Raw genomic sequence first — 20,521 nt, forward strand, 5'->3', positions numbered from 1 at the left:
GCCGCCTATCGGCTGCCAGGGGAAGCGGGGGCTGGGCGCCGCAGTCAGAGCCTCAGCCCCGAGCTCAGAGCTGTGATCTGAAGAGCTTTGTTAGCGTACTGCAGCCACTTCGTTACCCAAGCGGTCTCAGCTGTCTGCCCTGTAACGAATGGGCTAGAGCTGTGCCTAAGACCTCGGCCCTGTGTGTCACCAGCCCTGTATTGCCAGTAGCAGATGGAGATTATCCTACACCTCCCTAGTATTTTAAGGGGGCAAGGCTGTGCGTTGTGAGCAGCAGAGTCTGTTCTAGTCCTACAGCTGCCAGGCCCTTCCAAAATCCATCCTGTTCAGCATGGTGATAATTCTTAGTTAGCCACAGTTTTGTCACAATGCCCATATATTATTCTACGCTAACTCAGTCAGCAATTAATTTAATTCACTTTCAAAGCAGCTTATCCTATTTCCCATACCTGCCCATTTAACGGAATGGAAGAATTGTCAGCTGGATTCAGGGCATTTTTATGAAATAAAGTGGAAAAAAAAGTCTCCCCCTGTAGGCATGCCCTATGTCAGTCTGTATGAATTATGAAGTGCATTTCCTACTCTCTCCTTTATCAGTACAAATAGTGGTCTTTCAAAAACCAAAGACTAGGATTGTTATTTTTTAAGTGAACCAGCTCTCTGCTCTGCTGACCTAAACCTCTTTCTCTATCTCCTTCCCGCAAACTCATTCATTTCAACCAATATAAGGGAGGATGCAAATGAAGAAGTTGGCCAAAGGCAGAGAGTGGCAATAAGGTGCACTAGCCCTAGGCAATAGCCACTCCTAGACACACTGGTACATAAAATATTAGTATTGAAGACAAGGGAGGAAAAAGAGGGAGGGGAGAGTAGAATACAGAGAAACTGGAGGGGCGGGGCTCCAGCAGAAGGAGTATGGGGATAGAACAGAGCAAAAGGGAAAAGAGAAGACACAGGTAGAGGCATTTTTAAGGTTGTAGTAGCATCAGAAATGTGTTAGGCTCTTTCTAAACAAGGAAGGTACAGCTCCTATCCCCAAAAAGTTTACTGGGACAGAAAAATTCTGATCATGCTCATCCTCAGTAAATAGGATAAGGGAGAAAGAATCAAACAGCAAAGAAAAAATCACCTGTTTTGTCTTATACCTGTATCACCCATCACTCTAATATCTGAACATTAAGGCACTCAGATACCAGACTGATGGGTATGGCCCGAATACCATTAACTGATCACTCCTAGGAAGAATTGCTGGCTAGTGCACGTAATTTATGCTACAAATCCATCAGAGCATTGTTTAGGTCAGGGATGGGCAAACTTTTTAGCCGGGGGCCACATCTGTGTGGGGAAATTGCATGCAGGGCCCCAAATGTAGGGCTGGTATAGGAGGGGGTATGGTGTGCAGGAAGGGGCTCAGGGCAAAGGGTTGGGGCACAAGAGAGGGTACGGAGTGCAGGAGGGGACTGAGGTCAGGGGGTTGGGGTGCAGGAGGGATACGGGAGTAGCTTGAGCAGCTCTGTGGGGCAGTGGCACACAGGGAATAAAGTAGGCTACCTGCCTGCCCTGGCCCCGTGCCACTCCCAGAAGTGGCTAGCACCACATCCCTGCGGCCACTGTTCCCTCTAAGCTGTGTGCACACAGATCTGAAACACTGCACACACAAAAAATGTAATACTACATTGGAGCCAGGCCAAAATATCATTTACGCACGACTTTTGACAGTGTTTGCCTGCCATCTATCAACACAGCCAGATTCTACTAGCTGGCAACGGGGGGGGGGCGGGGGGGAGGGAGGGAGGGAAAGGAGGGCAATGAATCGTACCCCTCCCCGCCAGCATTTCAAACATGGAATGTTGATCACGTCAGGACAGTCGGGACCCACATATCTCCCTTTTCCCACGTTTTTTTGCCGCAGATGCATAGACGCGATCGGAGCTATGCACAAACTTCCAGTATCCTGATGTAAATGATCTCCCATTTGCCCTTTTGTTGAGTCACACTGTTAAGTGCATTGAAATAGTAGCCATATAATAAAAGGACTAATTTTAAATAAACCAATCTGGTAAAAAAAAATCAATCCCAAAATGTTACAGCTTAGAGGTCTAAAGTGTAAAAGAACAGCGACTTCATTTAAAGCTAGATGGCTGGATGAGACTATAGAGATGGTTACACCAAAGTCACATAGTGTAATGCTTGTTAAACTTCATGAAATATTCACAGATGAGGACGACAACGGAGTGGCTTGTGTATATTGTCGAGATACCAGAGCTTCCGGAGAATTTTCAACAGGAAGAACATGGAACGATGTATGGAAGTTGGATTTCTTAAAGTGTCATCTGTCAAATCCCTATGTTCAAAATACAAAGACTTTCTTGCTGAAGAGATTGTTATAGTCAGTCAGTACGACTTCAAGTTTACAGTAGCCGAAAGAATCAAAAGCCAACTGGTTTTAAGTTTCCCGGATATAGTGACATTTGCTCACCAGAACGAACAGTTTCAGGATCTTGCAAAGTTGATGGATATTGGAGGAACATTCCTAGCATTAAGTGCAGACTCTGAGCATGGCTTTAGCTTAATGAACACTCTAAAAAACAAACTATGAAATCATTTACAAGTAAATCATTTGGACATGCTGATGTGTATTAGAGTTACCAGCTGGATGGAGGACTGATAGATCTGGACAGAATTTACATTGAATGGGCAAATGAAAAAGATTTCAGGAAAAAAAAGTAAGGTTAGTTTAGCAGTCCTTGACCTTTTGACCAAAAAGAAAATTAAAATGCATTTGTAATTACATATCTTATTCTTGGCTGATAATCGTTTGATATTTTTTAGGAAAATTTTAAATGTAAAACAAAAATTTATTTATTTATTTATTTTTACTTATGATGTCTCTATCTGAAAACCCATATAAATTGACATAATGGCATACTTATTAAATTGTGTTTATTATATGTTTATCAGAATCTTTTAGGACATTTGTATAGAATGAAAGGTGAAAGTAGACACCAACAGGCAGAAGCCTATGGACTGATAATGATTAATATGTGCTTGATATATGCTCACGATTGTCTATAAAAAAGATCATAAAGCGTAATGCTTAAAACTAACTACTGCTTCATGAAGAATGGTTAAATTTCCTTTTTCTAAGTATTTAAAAATGACATTTATAAAATAACATGGTGTAAAACTATCACAAACTGCAAATTAAAACTTTTTAAACGTATAAGCATTTTACTCGCTTCGGCGCATTTGCCTCATGGCGCACAAATTTGAACTCTGCTTCAAAAATTTGCACAGAAGAAATTTTTTGTGCACACGGCCTGTCAAAAATTAGAGGGAAAATTGCCTGCAGGGCCCGCCCCCCCACAGCTCCCACTGGGTCAGGCCCATGGAAGCTGCGGCGGCAGTGCCTGCAGGTGAGGACAGCACATGGAGCCCTCTGCTACCCTCCCCCGCCCGGGCCACAGGAATGTGCTGCCAGTAGTTTGCCCACTCTGGTTTAGGTGGATAACATTTTTTGAGTACAGAAAAATAGGTCTTCCAAAGGAGCATGTCCCAACATTAGGTGCTTAAATTTAGAGTTTTCCTCTTTCCAGCTGAGCTGTCCCAGTAGTCTACCACTTCATCTGTGGTAAATTATGGGCTTTCTGGGAGGCAATACATTCTGATTACTGTCCTATTCTTGCTCTGTCATCATTTTGGAAGAGAAACAGAAGTGGGAAGTACTGACTCCACTTCATAATGACTAAAAAGTCTCACCTGCAGTGCTCTAACATCATTCTAAATTCAACACCACAAGGATCGTGGTGTAAGTTAATACTGATATCAAAACTCACTGAAACCCATTGAGAACTGTGGAACAGCAGCAGTTGGAGAAACCATAGGCTTTTCATAGCAGCCAGTCTAGGAGTATTGAATCAATATGCAAATTTATTGAAAGCAGCTGGTTTGAGGAGTGACCCTTTCATGTTCTGCAGGAGAGCAACCACTGTGAGAAAAATCAGTGAAACTCCAGGACTGAATTCAAGGCTGTGTTTTAAGCACCTTTACACCACACCATAATCATAAAAGGTCTGGGAAGCAGCTGGAACCCCTCCCGCACAGCCAAAAATTTCCCCAGTACAGGGAATTCCTTGAAGAGCATAGAGTTATTAATTATTTGTATTGCTGTAGCACCGAGGAGGCCCCATCACAGACCAGTATCCTGATGAGCTGGGCATAGTAGAAACACAGAACCAAATATCCTCCAGTCCCTGGCTCCAGCTGCTTACCATCGAACATAATGCCCCTACGTCCCTACCCCTCACAGGTCTTGGTGCAAAGAAGGGGCTGTGGCATAGCCCATAAATGGTTTCTGGAAGTTTCCATAACTTTCAGCAGTCCCAAAGGCTGCTCCACTTTATACTGGGTGCATGGCAGACACCTAGCCAGATCTAGAATTTGCAACATGCCATAGGACAAAAGCACCTGTGCCCAGGCCATGGCTACACCTTCTGAACTGCTCAGAATACCTACATGAGAACAATAAGGTAGAGGAACAACAGGTCTCTCTACTTTATAATGATTTAGGGCAAACACACACACTTTGTTATAACTAAACCACTATTTAAAAAAAAAAAAATCTGAGAGGGACAAGGTGTGGAGCATGCTTTCAGAAGTCTTAAAAGAGCAACACTCTGATGTGGAAATTACAGAACCCAAACCACCAAAAAAGAAAATCAACCTTCTGCTAGTGGCATCTGACTCAGATGAAAATGAACATGTTCCAGTCTGCACTGCTTTGGACTGTTATCAAGCAGAACCCATGATCAGCAATGACATGTCCTCTGGAATGGTGGCTGAAGTATGAAGGGACATATGAATCTTTAGCGCATCTGACATGTAAATACCTTGCAAAGCCAGCTACAAAAGTGCCATGCGAACACCTGTTCTCACTTTCAGGTGACACTGTAAACAAGAAGCAGGCAGCATTATCTCCTGCAAATTGTAACCAAACTTGTTTGTCTGAGTGATTCGCTGACCGAAAAGTAGGACTGAGTGGACTTGTAGGCTCTAAAGTTTACATTGGTTTATTTTTTAATGCAATTTTTTTAAACATAATTCTACATTTGTAAGTTCAACTTTCAGGATAAAGAGATTGCACTACAGTACTTGTATGAGGTGAACTGAAAAATAATTTTTTTTGTTTTGTTATAGTGCAAATATTTGTAATAAAAAATATAAAGTGAGCACTGTACACTTTGTATTCTGTGTTGTAATTAGAAAAGGAGGACTTGTGGCACCTTAGAGACTAACAAATTTATTTGAGCATAAGCTTTCGTGAGCTACAGCTCACTTCATCGGATGCATTCAGTGGAAAATACAGTGGGGAGATTTATATACACAGAAATAAATCTCCCCACTGTATTTTCCACTGAATGCATCCAATGAAGTGAGCTGAAGCTCACGAAAGCTTATGCTCAAATAAATTTGTTAATCTCTAAGGTGCCACAAGTCCTTCTTTTCTTTTTGTGGATATAGACTAACACGGCTGCTATTCTGAAACCTGTGTTATAATTGAAATTAATATATCTGAAAATGTAGTAAACATCCAAAAATATTTAAAATAAATGGTATTCTATTGTTGTTTAACAATGCGAATAATCGTGATTAATTTTTTAAATTGATTGACAGCCCTAGTTTTATATACGAGTGCCTTTTACATAGTTTTTCTGTTCACTGTGTACATTTTTTCCTTAGGAACAATACTTTTTAGAAAAAAACATGGATAAGATATTTATTAGTCATATGATTAAGTTGTCCTTCAAAATGAAAATGGAGAACAGGGAATTAAATTGGCAGAGCTAAACTACACTTTTTAGTGGCTTTATATTTTTTTAATACTAGGAACGAAGTATATCAAGTGTAAAAACATGGCTCCTGTTCCACGGATGACACAGTAACAAAGACATCATCCACTTGTTATACACATTAATTTAATTACATGGAAGAATTTCCCATTTCATGGACAGCCTTTATTTCCAGGTAACTTCTTCACCGGGTTTCAATTCCCTGTGTGGAGGGGAAAAAAAATTAGGATAATAAAATTAGGTAGTGCACAGGACTTTCGCAGATGGTAATCTACATTACTGTTCATAGATTTAAGTTAGTGTTTCACTAGCTTAATTATGAGGTATTTTGTAACAGATCTTGATTTCTATTTTAACTTTTAAGAATAATTAATATCCTTGACTTTCTTTATAACTGTTAATCAGAAACTGTATCATTTGAACAACTGGTCTTCCCCTCTTCTTAAGGGTTAGGATCACTTTTTTCTGTGTACTTTCTTTCTGATACTCTTGACTCCCTTTCACATTAGGTCCCTCCCTCTCCACCCCACAATGAGCGCTGTGGAGAAGACCCTGCAGCAGATCTCGATTGACTAAAATGGGGTTTCATGGCAGGGTTCACTCACATTGGACTGGAGCTCATTGGACAATTGTGGCCTTAGTTATCATGTGTGGCTAATGAGGACTTGAAGTAGAGTTTAGGAGCATGACAAAGACACCCATAAAATGGTTAGAAGAGTTGCTAGAAAGCAACTGAACAAGATGCATCTTCAGCAGTCCCTGCCCCTTTTAGTATGAAAGCAAATGATGGATTTAGGAGCCAATCCCGTATGTATGTGCTGTTCCCAATGAAGTCAATAGGACTTCAGTACCAGGCAAATTGGTTGAAACTATAGTAAAGAACAGAATTATTGGGAAAGAGTCAACATGGCTTTTGTAAAAGGAAATCATGCCTCACAAATCTGTTAGAATTCTTTGAGGATGTCAACAGGCACATGGACAAGGGTGATCCAGTCGATATATAGTATTTGGACTTTAAGAAAGCCTTGGACAAGGTCCCAAACCGAAGGCTCTTAAGCAAAGTCAGCAGTCATGGGATAAAGGGAAGGTTCTCTCATGGATCAGTAATTGAGTAAAAGATAGAAAACAAAGGGTACGATCTGTACTGGGACCAGTGTTTCCTCTAATTTTTTATGTCCATGGGCGGAACGAATTTTGTTATGTTCCCCAATATGGTGGTGATGTGTGACATCACCTCCATATTAGTGCTAACAAAATAGCATGTGGTGTGGATGGGGCCAAGGGATTTGGAGTGTGGGAGGGGGCTCAGGGATGGGGCAGAGGGTTGGGGGGGTGCGGGCTCTGGCTGGGAGTGCAGGCTCTGGTTTAGGGCTGGGAATGAGAAGATTGGGTGTGAGAGGGGGCTCAGGGCTATGGCAGAGGGTTGGAGTGTGGCGGGGATGAGGGATCTGGCAAGGGGTGTGGGCTCTGGGATGGAGCTGGGGATGAGGAGCGTAGGAGGGGGCTCAGGGTTGGGGCAGAGGATGAGGGCTCTGGCTAAGGGTAAAAGCTCTGGTGTGGGAGTGGGGATGAGAGGCTCAAGGTGTGGGAGGGGGCTCAGGGCTGGGGCAGAGGGTGCAGGCTGCCTCAGGGCTGTGGTTCGGAGAGAGGACTCCCCCCAGCCCTCTCTTGCCAGAGCAGCTCATGGCTCCTCTCCCCGGCAGCTCTGGAGGAGCCGGGGGTGGGGCTCCTCCCCCGGCAGGGCAGGGTGACAGCTCCTCTCCCCGACAGCTCCTGAGAGCCTATTGCACAGCTGCATAGCTTACATGGAACATAGACCGGGACCTGTGCTGTTCACCATATTCATAAATTATCTGGAAAAGGGGGTTAACAGTGAGATGGCAAAATTTGCAGATGATACAAAATTAGTCAAGATTGCAGTCAGCTTTGGACTTATCTAACAGTGACGAATGGATTTCTATCACTGGGCAACACAATGGCAGATGAAACTCAGTATTCATGACAGTAAAGTAGGGCTGTCGATTAATCGTGATTAATTCACACAATTAATTCAAAAAAATTAATCATGATTAAAACATTAAAACCAATTATCACCGTTTTAATTGCACTATTAAATCATAGACTACCAATTGAAATTTATTAAATATTTTGGATGTTTTTCTCCATTTTCATATATATTGTATTCTGTGTTGTAATTAAAATCCAAGGGTATATTATTTTTTATTACAAATATTTGCACTGTAAAAATGATAAAAGAAATATTTTTCAATTCACCTCATAAAAGTACTCTAGTACAATCTCTGTCATGAAAGTGCAACTTACAAATGTAGGTTTTTGGTTTTTTGTTATGTAACTGCACTCAAAAACAAAGCAATATAAAACTTCAGAGCCTACAGGTCCACTCAGTCCTACTTCTTGTTCAGCCAATCATTAAGACAGACAATTTTGTTTACATTTATGGGAGATAATGCTGCCCTCTTCTTATTTATAATGTCATCAGAAAGTGAGAACAGGCATTTTGCATGGCACATTTGTAGCCAGTATGTAAAGTATTTACATGCTAGATATGCCAAACATTTGTATGCCCCTTCACGTTTCTGCCACCATTCCAAAGGACATGCTTCCATGCTGATGACTCTCGTAAAAAATAATGCGTCAATTAAATTTGTGACTGACCTTGGGGGAGAATGGTATGTCCCCTGCTGTTTTACTCACATTGTGCCATATATTTGATGTTATTGTAGTCTTGGATGATGACCCAGCACCAAACATGACAAACCCGTGAAAAAAACACAGATACTGGGCTTGTTTTTGGCTTAATTGGCTTGTGAGTTGCTTTTTGGCTAGTAGCTTGTTGGGCCTGTAGCAGCTTGTTGCTTCTTTTTTTTTTTTTTTTTTTGATTGGCTCCTGGCAAGCAGGGGTGGGGCGGGGCAAGGGGTGGAAGAGAGTCAGGGGTGTACAGCGGGCCTACCAGAGTCCCAGACTGCATGCCATGGGGATCTAGTCACAGAGTGTTGGGGTTCTTAGGGATTGGCTTGTTTTGGCCTTGTTTTGAAATGGGATTAGCTGGATTTTTGGCTTATTGTGAAATTCGGGGTGCTTATTTACTGCATGAAAATTGGCATCTGTGCCCAGGACATGTTGTTCGTTTTAAGAACACTTTCACAGCAGATTTGACAAAACGCAAAGAAGGTACCAATGTGACATTTCTAAAGATAGCTACAGCACTCGACCCTTCCAAAATCTGAGAGGGACCACGTGTGGACCATGTTTTCAGAAGTCTTAAAAGAGCAACACACGGATGCAGAAACTACAGAACCCAAACCACCAAATAAGAAAATCAACCTTCTGCTAGTGGCATCTGACTCAGCTTATGAAAATGAACATGCATCAGTCTGCTCTGCTTTGGATCATTATCAAGAACCACCCATCATCAGCATGGACATGTCGTCCGGAATGGTGGTTGAAGCGCGAAGGGACATATGAATCTTTAGTGCATCTGGCATATAAATTCCTTGCAATGCCTGCTACAAAAGTGCAAACATGCAAATGCCTGTTCTCACTTTCAGGTGACATTGTAAACAAGAAGTGATCAGCATTATCTCTTGGAAATGTAAGCAATTTTGTTTGCCTGAGCAATTGGCTGAACAATAAGTAGGACTGAGTGCACTTGCAGGCTCAAAAATTTTACATTGTTTTATTTTTGAATGCAGATTTTTTTTTATTACATAATTCTACATTTGTAAATTCAACTTTCACGATAAAGAGATTGCACACAGTACTTGTATTAAGTGAACTGAAAAATACTATTTTTTTAGTGCAAATACTTGTAATCAAAAATAAATATAAAGTGAGCACTGTACACTTTGTATTCTGTGTTGTAATTGAAATAAATATATTTGAAAATGTAGAAAACATCCAAAACTATTTAACTAAATTGTATTCTATTATAGTTTAACAGTGCAATAAATCGCACTATTAATTTTTTTAATCGCTTGACAGCTCTACTGCAAAGTAATGCACTTTGGAAAATGTAAGCCCAACTATACGTACAAAATGATGAGGTCTAAATTAGTTGTTATCATTAAAGGAGATCTTGGAATCATCGTGGATACTACTCTGAAAACATCGGCTCAATGTGCAGCAGCGGTCAAAAAAAGCTTACAGAATGTTAGGAACCATTAGAAAAGGGATAGATAATAAGACAGAAAATATCATAATACCACTATACAAGTCCGTGGTATGCTCACACAGCAAATACTAAGTGTAGTTCTGGTCACCCCATCTCAGAAGAGAGACATTAGAATTGGAGAAGGTACAGAAAAGGGCAACAAAAGTGATTAAAGATATGGAACTGCTTTCATACAAGGAGATGAAAAAGACGGATTGTTAAACTTACAAAAGAGACAACTAAAGGGAGAGACGATAGAGATCTACATAAAATGATTAATTGTGTGAAGAAAGCGAATAAGGAAGGGTTATTTACGCCTTGACATAACACAAGAACCAGGGGTCACCCAATGAAATTAATAGGCAGCAGGTTTAAAACAAGCATAAGGAAGTATTTCTTCACACAGTGAACAGTCACCCTGTGGAACTCTTTGACAGAAGACGTTGTGAAGGCCACAAGTATAACTGAGTTCAGAAAAGAATTAGATAAGTACATGGAAGGTAGGTCCAACAATAGCTATTTGCCAAGATGGTCAGGGATTCAACCCCATACTCTGGGTGTCCTAAACAACTGACTGCTAGAAGCTGGGACTGGAAGACAGGAGATGGATCACTTGATCATTGCCCTGTTCTGTTCATTCCCTCTGAACCATATGGCAGCAGCCACTGTCGGAAGACAGGATACTGGGCTAGACGGACCATTGGTCTGACCAGTATAGCCATTCTTATGGCATTCACTTGGGGAAGGATTGCAAGATTTCTTAACTCTATCTAATCTAAATGGGAGTTGAGAACACTGATCATTGCACTTGAAGTGCTCAACATTTTGCAGGACAGGACCTACAAGGCAAAATCCTGCTTCCTTTGAAGTCAATATCAAAACTCACATCACTTCAATGGGAGCAGGATTAGGCCTTTCAGGCAGATTATTTTGTTTAAAAAGTTGTGTCATAAACTAACCTTTTAAATAACATGCTCTTGTTTCTGAAAGCTGATAGTTTTTCATCATTCCTTCTGTCCAGATAGCATCCAATAACAAATCCCATGGGACACAAAATATGGACCCAGTATTCACGCACAGCTTGGACAAAATTCACCATGATTGCTAGAACGAAAAAAAAACAGCAACCATAGGGTGTGGGGAAGAGGAGACAAAAATCTGAACATAGAAACCACTGCATATATCTAGTACATATAACCTCCTATAACGGAATTTTCTCTATGCAATCATGAACATCTGAAGTTCAGCACATATTTTAAATAGAGAAAAATGCTGCTCTCAGGTCCACATGGAATTCCTGGGAACAGCCAGATACTGGAATCTAGATTAAATCTGTAGTACTGACAATAGAATTTTGCCCTATGGGAACAGGAATGCAACCCAATTAATAAACTATTTTAAAGTGATCATAGGTTGAGTATTTGCATTTAAAATTATGGCAAAATTCCCTCACTAGAAATCATCCTAATAATGCACCATTTATGAGGTTTCTGTCTTGCTGTAAAATATAATACTTGTTCTTAAACATTTATAAAGCAGGAATTTTCGTAGTATTCATCTATAAGTCTAGATGCAATTACAGTACAGTGTGTGCACAACTGGTTGCAATGCCATCCTCAAAGAGTAAAAAGAAACAGGAGTACTTGTGGCACCTTAGAGACTAACAAATTTATTTGAGCATAAGGTTTTGTGAGCTACAGCTCACCTCATCTGATGCTGCATGTATCCGATGAAGTGAGCTGTAGTTCACAAAAGCTTATGCTCAAATAAATTTGTTAGTCTCTAAGGAGCCACAAGTACTCCTTTTCTTCTTGCGGATACAAACTAACACGGCTGCTACTCTGAAACCTCAAAGAGTAGTTATCAATGGTCCACTGCCAAACTGGAAAGACCTATCAGATGGGGACCTGAAGGGATCGGTCACTGGTTTGGTATTATTCAATATTTTCATTAATGACTTGAATGATTGAGCAGAGAGTATTTTTATAAAATTTGCATATGACACCAAGCAGGGAGGGGCTGCAAGCACTTTGAAGGACAGGATTAGAATTTAGATGACCTTGATACTTCAGAGACTTGGTCTGCAATCAGTAAGATGAAATTAAATAAAGACAATCACCAACCTACACTTCAGAAAGAAAAATCATGCACAAATACAAAATGAGGAATAAATGTCAAGGCAGCAGTACTGCAGAAGAGGATCTGTGGGTTTTAGTGGATCACAAATTGAATATGAGTCAACAATATGATGCTGTTGTGAAAAAGGCAACTGTCACTCTGGTATACATTAACAAGGATGAAAGACATGGGAGGTAATTGTTCTGCTCTACCTGGCTCTGGTGAGGCCTCAGCTAGAAATACTGTGTCCAATTATGAGCATCATGGTTAAAGAAGGATGTGAACAAATTGGAATCCAGAGGACAGCAACAAAAAATGGTAAGAGGTTCGGGAAACATGAGCAATGAGAAAAAATTGAAAGAACTGGGCATGCGAGGTTAGATTAACAAAGAAATTTAGGTACCTAGAAAATCAACAGGATTCACAAAACCTGGGTTTGGAACCTCGGCTCCCTATATAATGAAAGGGCACACACAGATGCCTAAGAATGGGATTCACAAAAGGCAGTATGCCAAGACGTTCTTTTCCTAAGATAGTCAAGGGGAAGCACTGAGCCAGGTGTGCTAAGGCATACCCCTCTCTCAGAGCTCGGCACCTATGTCAGGACTGCAGGGAGGTGTTTCCCTCTGATTGGGATTCTCAGTTGCAAACTCTGTGTTGGAGATAGGTGCCTCTACCACTTTTGCAAGAAGATGGGGAGGGGAGGGGACAGCGGCTCAAGGGATGGAATGAAGGGAGAGGACAGAGGGCTATGAAAGGAGAAGCTCCCTCTTAACTTTTAGCCCAGTGGTCAGGTATTTGCCTGGGATGTGGAGACCCCTAGTTCAAGTCCCCACTCCACTTGAGGAAAATATGTGAATTGAATAGGGATCTGACATCTCTTAATTGAGTGCCCTAGCTACTGGGCTCTGAGATATTCTAATCCGAGGCTCTCTCAATCTTTCCTGTTGAAGCTGTTCCACTGTGGCTAAATATTTTAAACAGTCATTGGAGCAGGGGAACTGGATTCTGGGTCTCCCCCATCCCAGGTGAATACTCTAACCAAAAGGCCATGAAGTCATTCTCATGATTGCTCTCTCTGGTCAAATGATTCTTTCATTATTTACCCACAGTGCGACAGTTTCAACATTGGGGGGAGGTCAGAAAGAGGGCCGGGGGAGAAGAGATAGAAAGTGCATGTGTGAGAATGACTCTGTACTCCAGTGGTTAGAGCACTCACCACAGAGGTAGAAGATCCATGACCCTGTCCCCTTGCTTCAATGACTTATTTATTTATTCATATACAGTGGAACAGCTTCCATCAGGGAGACTGAAGGAGCCCCACAACAGAATATCCCATACTCCAGTAGCTAGGAAGCTCACCTGAGATGTGCCAGATCCCTGTTCACATTCCTTCTCCCCTTCAGGCAGAGGGGGGAGTAGAACCAGTGGTCTCCCACTTTACAGATGAGTAATCTAACCACCGGGCTAAAAATTATGAGAGCTCCTCCCCGCCTCTAGTCATTGTGTGAACTGCTCTACAAAGCCCAATCTGGTAGGTGAGGTCTGAACGCACTTACCAAATAAAGCTCTACAAGGAAGTTAAGTGTTCCTCTGCCTACTTTTTCCTGGTTTGTGCATCACTCTGGAGCTGAGCTGTAGCTCACGAAAGCTTATGCTCTAATAAATTTGTTAGTCTCTAAGATGCCACAAGTACTCCTTTTCTTTTTGTGAATACAGACTAACACGGCTGCTACTCTGAAATCTGGAGCTTAGGTGTCCAGGTGCCTGCCATGGGTCTGTAATATGCATGCACAGAGGCAGAAATGTAGTACCTAAGGAACTTTTACTGCACAAATTTAGGTGCCAAGCAACTTTGGTACCTACAAGATTTAGGGGCAGCTGAGTGGGGGGTTTTGTGAATCCCCATGAGGTCTGATTCTGGGATTTAGGGGCCTAAAGTGACAGCTGGATGCCTAAGTCCTTTTGTGAACCTAGCCCATTTAGTCTAGAGTTGAGAAGGCTGAGAGGGAACATGATAACACTTTTCAAATATACAGTATATAAAAGATTACTGTAAAGAGGAGGGTGATCAATTATTCTCTGTATCCATCGGGGATAGAACAAGAAGTAATCATCTTAATTTACAGAAAGGGAGATTTACGTTAGAGAGGAAAACCTTTCTAACTATAAGGATAGTTAAGCACTGGAACAGATTACTAAAGGAGGTGGTGGGGGTTATCAAGAACAAGTTAGACAAACGTGTCAAAGATGATCCTCAGCGCAGGGGGATGGACTATAACCTCGAGGTCCCTTCCATCCCTACATTTCTATAATGCTATGACTACCGCTCGGTTAGTATTTCAGTAGCAACAAGCCAGAAAAAGAAGTTATACATTAATGGTAATATCAGACTTCATAAATTCTCTAATGCCCTTTCCAATCACATTGGCCAAACTTTTCCAGATGCTAGTTGTTTTTCAGAATGACAAGGGAGGAAAGCTGAGGGAGCTGTGGCCCAACAATGCGCTTAAAATGGCTGAACTAGACCTTGCCTACATACAAATCCCAAACAATAAAAACCAAGAAATATTAACCAGGTACCTTAAAAGCAACAGAAAAACCAAACGCTTTTTACGTACTCCATTAAATGCATTTAGGGACATGAAACTCACGTCTGAGCGGAGTGCAGTCTCCTGGTCTGCCCACAGGCCCAGGCACCCCTGGCTCAAGCCTCACCCTGCAGGGAGGCGTTTGAAGATTAGAACACACCTACCCGCGGGCCGAGTTCTGAAGACTGTTTGGGCGAGGCTTGTAAGCCCTCCGCAGCGTCCGCCACTGAGCTTGTACAGCACCTAACACGGGGCCCCGGCTGCTCTCAGTAGCATTACGGAATCAGTACCACACGATCGGAGGACGAGAGCCACTCCACACGGGCCCTGCTGTATTACTGAAATAGCCCCCCCTCCCCCCGCACACCGCACTAACAGCCACAGCCCCTGCCCGCCCCGCGCGACGGAGCCGTGTTCCCAGCCAGCGACCAGCAGTGGACAAACGTGCAGCCCCCGGGGCCTCCTCGCCCACGGGTCCCGCTCACCTGCTGCCGGGCCGACCCCTGCCGCTGCCCGCGCCGAGCCCAAGGACAACTAGGGCCAGTCAAGCAGCAGCTATTGGACAGAACACCAGCCTGCCGGCACAGACCATTAGCTGCGGAGAGGGGGGATTAGCTTGCCCCTGGGCGGGATGAAATAGTTCCCGAGGTGGAACTATTTCAAAGTTCCACCCCGCTGCCCTTGCGAGTCTCTATGGCCCGGCTCCAGTAACTAATGCGGGTGCGAGGCCGCAAGGCCCGAGTGTCCCAATCCATACTCCCCCGGGCTGCCAATGGTACAGTCCATTTCCCTTTCGCTTTCTCCTACGCCAGGCTCCGGAGCCTCGCCTCCCCCTCTCACTTCAAAATGGCGGCGGCTGTGGAAGACACGGGGTCTGACTGGCCGGGGTTCCCCCTGTGCTGTCCCCACTGGGTTTAGGGGGCTGAGGGCAGCGGCGTGGGGCTGGTGGTGAGGTAGGTGCTGGGGTGTCTCCTTCCCCCCATGTCCGCGGGCAGAGCCTGATACAGCGACCTGGCCCCTGGCGAGCAAGGAGGCTGCCCGTCCCAGCGCGTGAGGCCTGGGGGGGGGGGCTGGTCTGGCTGGGGGAGCTTACCTCAGCGCCCCCCTCATTAGCGAGAGCGCAGGGGAAGCGCTTCCCTGCCGCCGGGATGGCTTGGGCTCGGGACCCTCCCTGGGAGCGCGGGAGAGCGAGGGGGGCGAGCTGGGGACAGGAGACCCGAGACCCCCGAGCGAGGGGGGCACCTCCAGAGAGAGGCGGGAGTGAGAGTCTGTGCTCCTCAGAGTGAGGCCGCTGGGGGCAGGGGGCAGTGAGTGAAGGAGCCATGCACCAGATCTGTGTGTGAGTGTGTCCTGCTAGCGTTGCATCTCCTTAGGGGAGACCTCTAGCCTTCTGGAAATCACAGAATCATAGACATGTGGCTGTAAGGGATCTGCGAGGCCCTCTAGTTCAGCCCCTAGGCAAGTTAACCCAGACCAAACCCTGCCAGGTATTTGTCCAGCCTGTTTTTAAACTCCTCCAAAGATGGGTGTTGTACAAAGTTCCTTGGGAAGAGAAGGTAACTACCGTTAGAGTTAGAAAAAAAAATTCTAATATCTAACCGTGTTTTTTCTTGCTGAAGATTAAGCCCTTTACTGCTTTAAGTAGACATGGAGACCAGTTGAGCATAATCCTCTTAGTAACAGCACTTGAAGACTATTTTCAGGTCCCCTCTGTTGTGTTCTCTCAAGACTAACCATGCCCAATCGTCAGAAAAAGGAGGCCAAAGTGTGACTCACTGTTTTCATTGCTATTTCTTAGAAGTTATATTTTAAAAAATTGCATGATTGTAGTGACCATTATGAAATGATGAGTTCATGCTTCCAAGGAATTGGTAGGAGGGAAAACAGCATAATAAAGATAATGGATTTCAAGAAGGCAGACATTAGCAAACTCAGGGAATTGGTAGGTAAGATCCCATTGGAAGCAAGTCTAAGAGGAAAAACAGTTTGAGAGAGTTAGCAGTTTTTTAAAGAGACATTATTAAGGGCACAAGAGCAAACTATCCTGCATAGGAAAGATGGGAACTATGGCAAGAGACTACCCTGGCCTAACCAGAAAATCTTCAATGATCTGAAACTCAAAAGAGTCCTATAAAAAGGGTAATTAGGTCAAATTAAAAAAAATGAATATTTATTAAAAACACAAGTAGATAGGGAAACAATTAGAAAGGCCAAGGCACAAAATGAGATTAAACTAGCTAGAGACATAAAAGGTAACAAGAAAACATTCTACAAATAGATTAGAAGCAAGAGGAAGACGAAGGACAAGGTAGGCTCATTACTCAATGGGCGGGGGTGGGGAAACAGTAACAGAAAATGTGGAAATGGCAGAAGTGCTAAATAATTTTTTCATTTTTCACCAAAAAGATTAGTAGTTTTGGACATCTAACATAGTGAACACCAATGAAAATGAGGTAGGACCTGAGACTAAAATAGGAAAAGAACACTAGTTAGTTAAAAGCTTTGCATAATGACAGGTTTCATAGTAGCAGCCGTGTTAGCCTGTATTCGCAAAAAGAAAAGGAATACTTGTGGCACCTTAGAGACTAACAAATTTATTAGAGCATAAGCTTTCGTGAGCTACAGCATCCGATGAAGTGAGCTGTAGCTCACGAAAGCTTATGCTCTAATAAATTTGTTAGTCTCTAAGGTGCCACAAGTACTCCTTTTCCAGTTAGTTAAAAGTTTCTTAGACAAGTTAGATATCTTCGAGTCAGCAGGGCCTGATGAAATACATCTTGAAATACTCAAGGAATTGACTGAAGAAATATCTGAGCCATTAGAAATTATCTTTGAAAACTCGTGGAAGATGGGAGAGATTCCAGGGGACCGGCAGAGAGCAAATGTAGTGCCAGTCTATAAAAATGGGGAATATAGACCAGTCAGCTTAACTTCAGTACCCAGAACCTAGAAGATAAGGTGATAAGTAACAGTCAATGTGGATTTGACAAGAATAAATCCTGTTTAAAAAAAAAATTGCGATTAATTGTGCAATTAAACAATAATAGAATACCGTTTATTTAAATATTTTTGGATGTTCTCTACATTTTCAAATATATTGATTTCAAGCATAACAGAATACAAAGTGTACAGTGCTTACTTTATGTTTATTTTTATTACAAATTATTGCACGGTAAAAACAAAAGCAATGGTATTTTTCAATTCCCCTAATATAAATACTGTAGTGCAATCTCTTTATCATGAAAGTTGAACTTATAAATATAGAATTATGTACAAAAAAAACCTGCGTTCAAAAATAAAACAATGTGAAACTTTAGAGCCTACAAGTCCATTCAGTCCTATTTCTTGTTCAGCCAATCACTCGGACAAACAAGTTTGTTTACATTTGAGGGCAAGAATGCTGCCTGCTTCTTGTTTACAGTGTCACCTGAAAGTGAGAACAGGTGTTCTCATGGCACTGTGGTAGCCAGCCTTGCAAGATATTTACATGCCAGATGCACTAAAGATTCATATGTACCTTCATGCTTCAACCACCATTCCAGGGAACATGCGTCCATGCTGATGATGGGTTCTGCTTGATAATGATCCAAAGCAGTGCGGACCGACACATGTTCGTTTTCATTATCTGAGTCAAATCCCACCAGCAGAAGGTTGATTTTCTTTTTTGGTGGTTTGAGTTCTTTAGTTTCCTCATCAGAATGTTGCTCTTTTAAGACTTCTGAAAGCATGCTCCACACCTTATCCCTCTGAAATTGGTACCACCTTTGCTTTTTGTTAACGAGCATCATCATCATCATCATGGAAGCATGTCCTCTGAAATGGTGGCTGAAGTATGAAGGGGCATACAAATGTTTAGTATGTCTGGCACATAAATACCTTGCAGTGCCGCCTACAAAAGAAGTCCCATGTGATCGCCTGTTCTCGCTTTCTGGTGACGTAAATAAGAAATGGGCAGCTTTATCTTCTGTAAATGTAAACTAACCTGTTTGTCTTAGCGATTGGCTGAACAAAAAGTAGCAGGGAGTGGACTTGTAGGCGCTAAAGTTTTGCAATGTTTTGTTTTTGAGTGCAGTTATGTAACCAAAAAAATCTACATCTGTAAGTTGTAGTTTCATGATAAAAAGATTGTACTAACGTACTTTTATGAGGTGAATTGAAAAATACTGTGTTTTATCGTTTTTACAGTGCAAATATTTGTAATCAAAAATAATTCTATAAAATGAGCAATGTACACTTTGTATTCTGTATTGTAATTGAATCAATATATTTGAAAATGTAGAAAAACGTCCTTTTTTTGTAAATTTCAATTAGTATTCTTTTGTTTAACAATGTGATTAAAACTGATTAATCATTTATTTTTTTTGAGTTAACTGCAGTTAACAGCTATAGTAAGACGCCTTGTGGATGGGGGGAAAATGGTAGATGTTTACTTCTGGAGGGAAGTTGCAAGAGTGGTCATGTGCCCCTCCCAGCAACACGGGCATATTGTTTCAGGTGCCCAGAGCAGCCAGCAGACAGGTAAATTACTATGTGGGGGGGATGCCCCGGCCGGTGGCTCCTACCCTGTGCCAGGCTCAGCTGCTAGGCTTGGCTGGGCTGGGAGGATGGAACTTCCTCTTCCCTGGCAAGTAGCGGCCGGGGCTGGGTCAGACCCACCCCCAGAAACTTCCTGTGGCTGCAGGAAGCGCCGCATCCCCACTTCCTGCCTCCATCATTTCTTCTGCTATGGGAGAGGGGTCACTGTATGGGGAGCTGCTCCCTTGTCCGCCCAACCCCCGTGCATCCTGACCTCTCCATACCTAGACCTGCTGAGTCTTATCCTCCCTGTGCTTGAACCTCCACCCGGCCGAGCCCCTTCCCCTGCATCTGGACTGCCACCCCTTCAGCTATACCAGCCCCTGTTGAGCACCCACACTTGAACCTCCACCCCAGTGAACCCCTCCCTGGACCACCCTGACAAGCTCTGCACCTGGACCCCCAACTAACTGAGACCCAACCAGCTGCACCTGGACTCCAGCCCCAGCACCTGGACCCCCTCGCTGAACCTCCCATACCCCTTCTCCTCATTCTCATCTCCCCCACACCTCCCTGCTGAGCCCCAACCACCTTCACCTGGACCCCTCTGTAAAGTCCCATTCCCCCCACACTGGGAACCCCCTAATGAGCCCCTGTACATCCAGTTGCGTTTCCCCCCCGCCCCCCTTCACACTTGGACCATAAGAATGGCCATACTGGGTCAGACCAAAAGTTCATATAGCCCAGAATCCTGTCTTTTGTTATTGGACAAGGCCGGGTGCTTCAGAGGGAATGAACAGAACAGGTAATCATCAAGTGATGCATCCCCTGTTGCCGATTCCCAGCTTCTGGCAAACAGAGGCTAGGGACTGCCCCACTGAACCCCCGCATCCAGCTTGTCCCACATAGAACTCTCTCACCCTACTTCTGGATCCCCTCCACACTTGGGTCCTGAAGAGCTGAGCCTGCCTGCCCCACACCTGGATTGGGGACCAGTGCGTATGTGAGCAAGCGAGAGGGGCATCGTCTCTCGATCTTGGTTCATCTGGTATGGATGGGCACAGCCCTGGGCTGTTTGTAGGACAGACCCAGCCCTTGCGCTGTGTGAGTGTCTGGAGGAGCACTATTGCTGAGTCTGTTTCTGTGGGTGGTGCTGCAGGGTGATCTCCCACCTCCATGCAGCCAGTGGCAGGTGCTCCCCACTGCCATGTTAGAACCTGTACATTTATTGGCAAAATTTTCAAATTTTTTTGTGCAGAATTCACTCAAGAGTGAG

General features: G+C 43.3%; 3 protein-coding genes across 9 annotated transcripts in view; 1 reads left to right on the forward strand and 2 right to left on the reverse strand.

The window, feature by feature from the left end:
• ATXN3 (ataxin 3) overlaps positions 1–4,911 on the reverse strand; it is a 25,583-nt gene extending 20,672 nt beyond the window's left edge. Inside the window, exon 1 of the mRNA XM_043517450.1 lies at positions 4,890–4,911. The gene's annotated coding sequence lies outside the window, so the exon portion shown is untranslated. The remainder of the gene's footprint in view (positions 1–4,889) is intronic.
• On the reverse strand, positions 4,900–15,979 carry NDUFB1 (NADH:ubiquinone oxidoreductase subunit B1). Of its 7 annotated transcripts, XM_043517453.1 has the most exons (5): positions 15,824–15,979; positions 14,794–14,858; positions 10,981–11,125; positions 5,984–6,051; positions 4,900–4,947 (listed from the first exon to the last, which is right to left on the reverse strand). In XM_043517453.1, exons 1-4 carry the CDS (start codon positions 15,838–15,840, stop codon positions 6,015–6,017), a joined length of 264 nt encoding a protein of 87 aa, XP_043373388.1. In that variant the 5' UTR covers positions 15,841–15,979; the 3' UTR covers positions 4,900–4,947; positions 5,984–6,014. The 7 variants fall into 7 exon arrangements, with proteins under 7 accessions (XP_043373388.1, XP_043373387.1, XP_038261373.1 ...); XM_043517452.1 differs by lacking the exon at positions 4,900–4,947 and having other exon boundaries at positions 5,959–6,051; positions 15,824–15,976; XM_038405445.2 differs by lacking the exons at positions 4,900–4,947; positions 15,824–15,979 and adding an exon at positions 15,216–15,486 and having other exon boundaries at positions 5,959–6,051.
• Positions 15,549–20,521, forward strand: part of CPSF2 (cleavage and polyadenylation specific factor 2) — a 30,791-nt gene continuing 25,818 nt past the window's right edge. The window contains exon 1 of the mRNA XM_038405443.2: positions 15,549–15,683. The gene's annotated coding sequence lies outside the window, so the exon portion shown is untranslated. The remainder of the gene's footprint in view (positions 15,684–20,521) is intronic.

Source organism: Dermochelys coriacea, chromosome 6 (genome assembly GCF_009764565.3).
Source record: "Dermochelys coriacea isolate rDerCor1 chromosome 6, rDerCor1.pri.v4, whole genome shotgun sequence".
Taxonomy (NCBI): Eukaryota; Metazoa; Chordata; order Testudines; family Dermochelyidae; genus Dermochelys; species Dermochelys coriacea.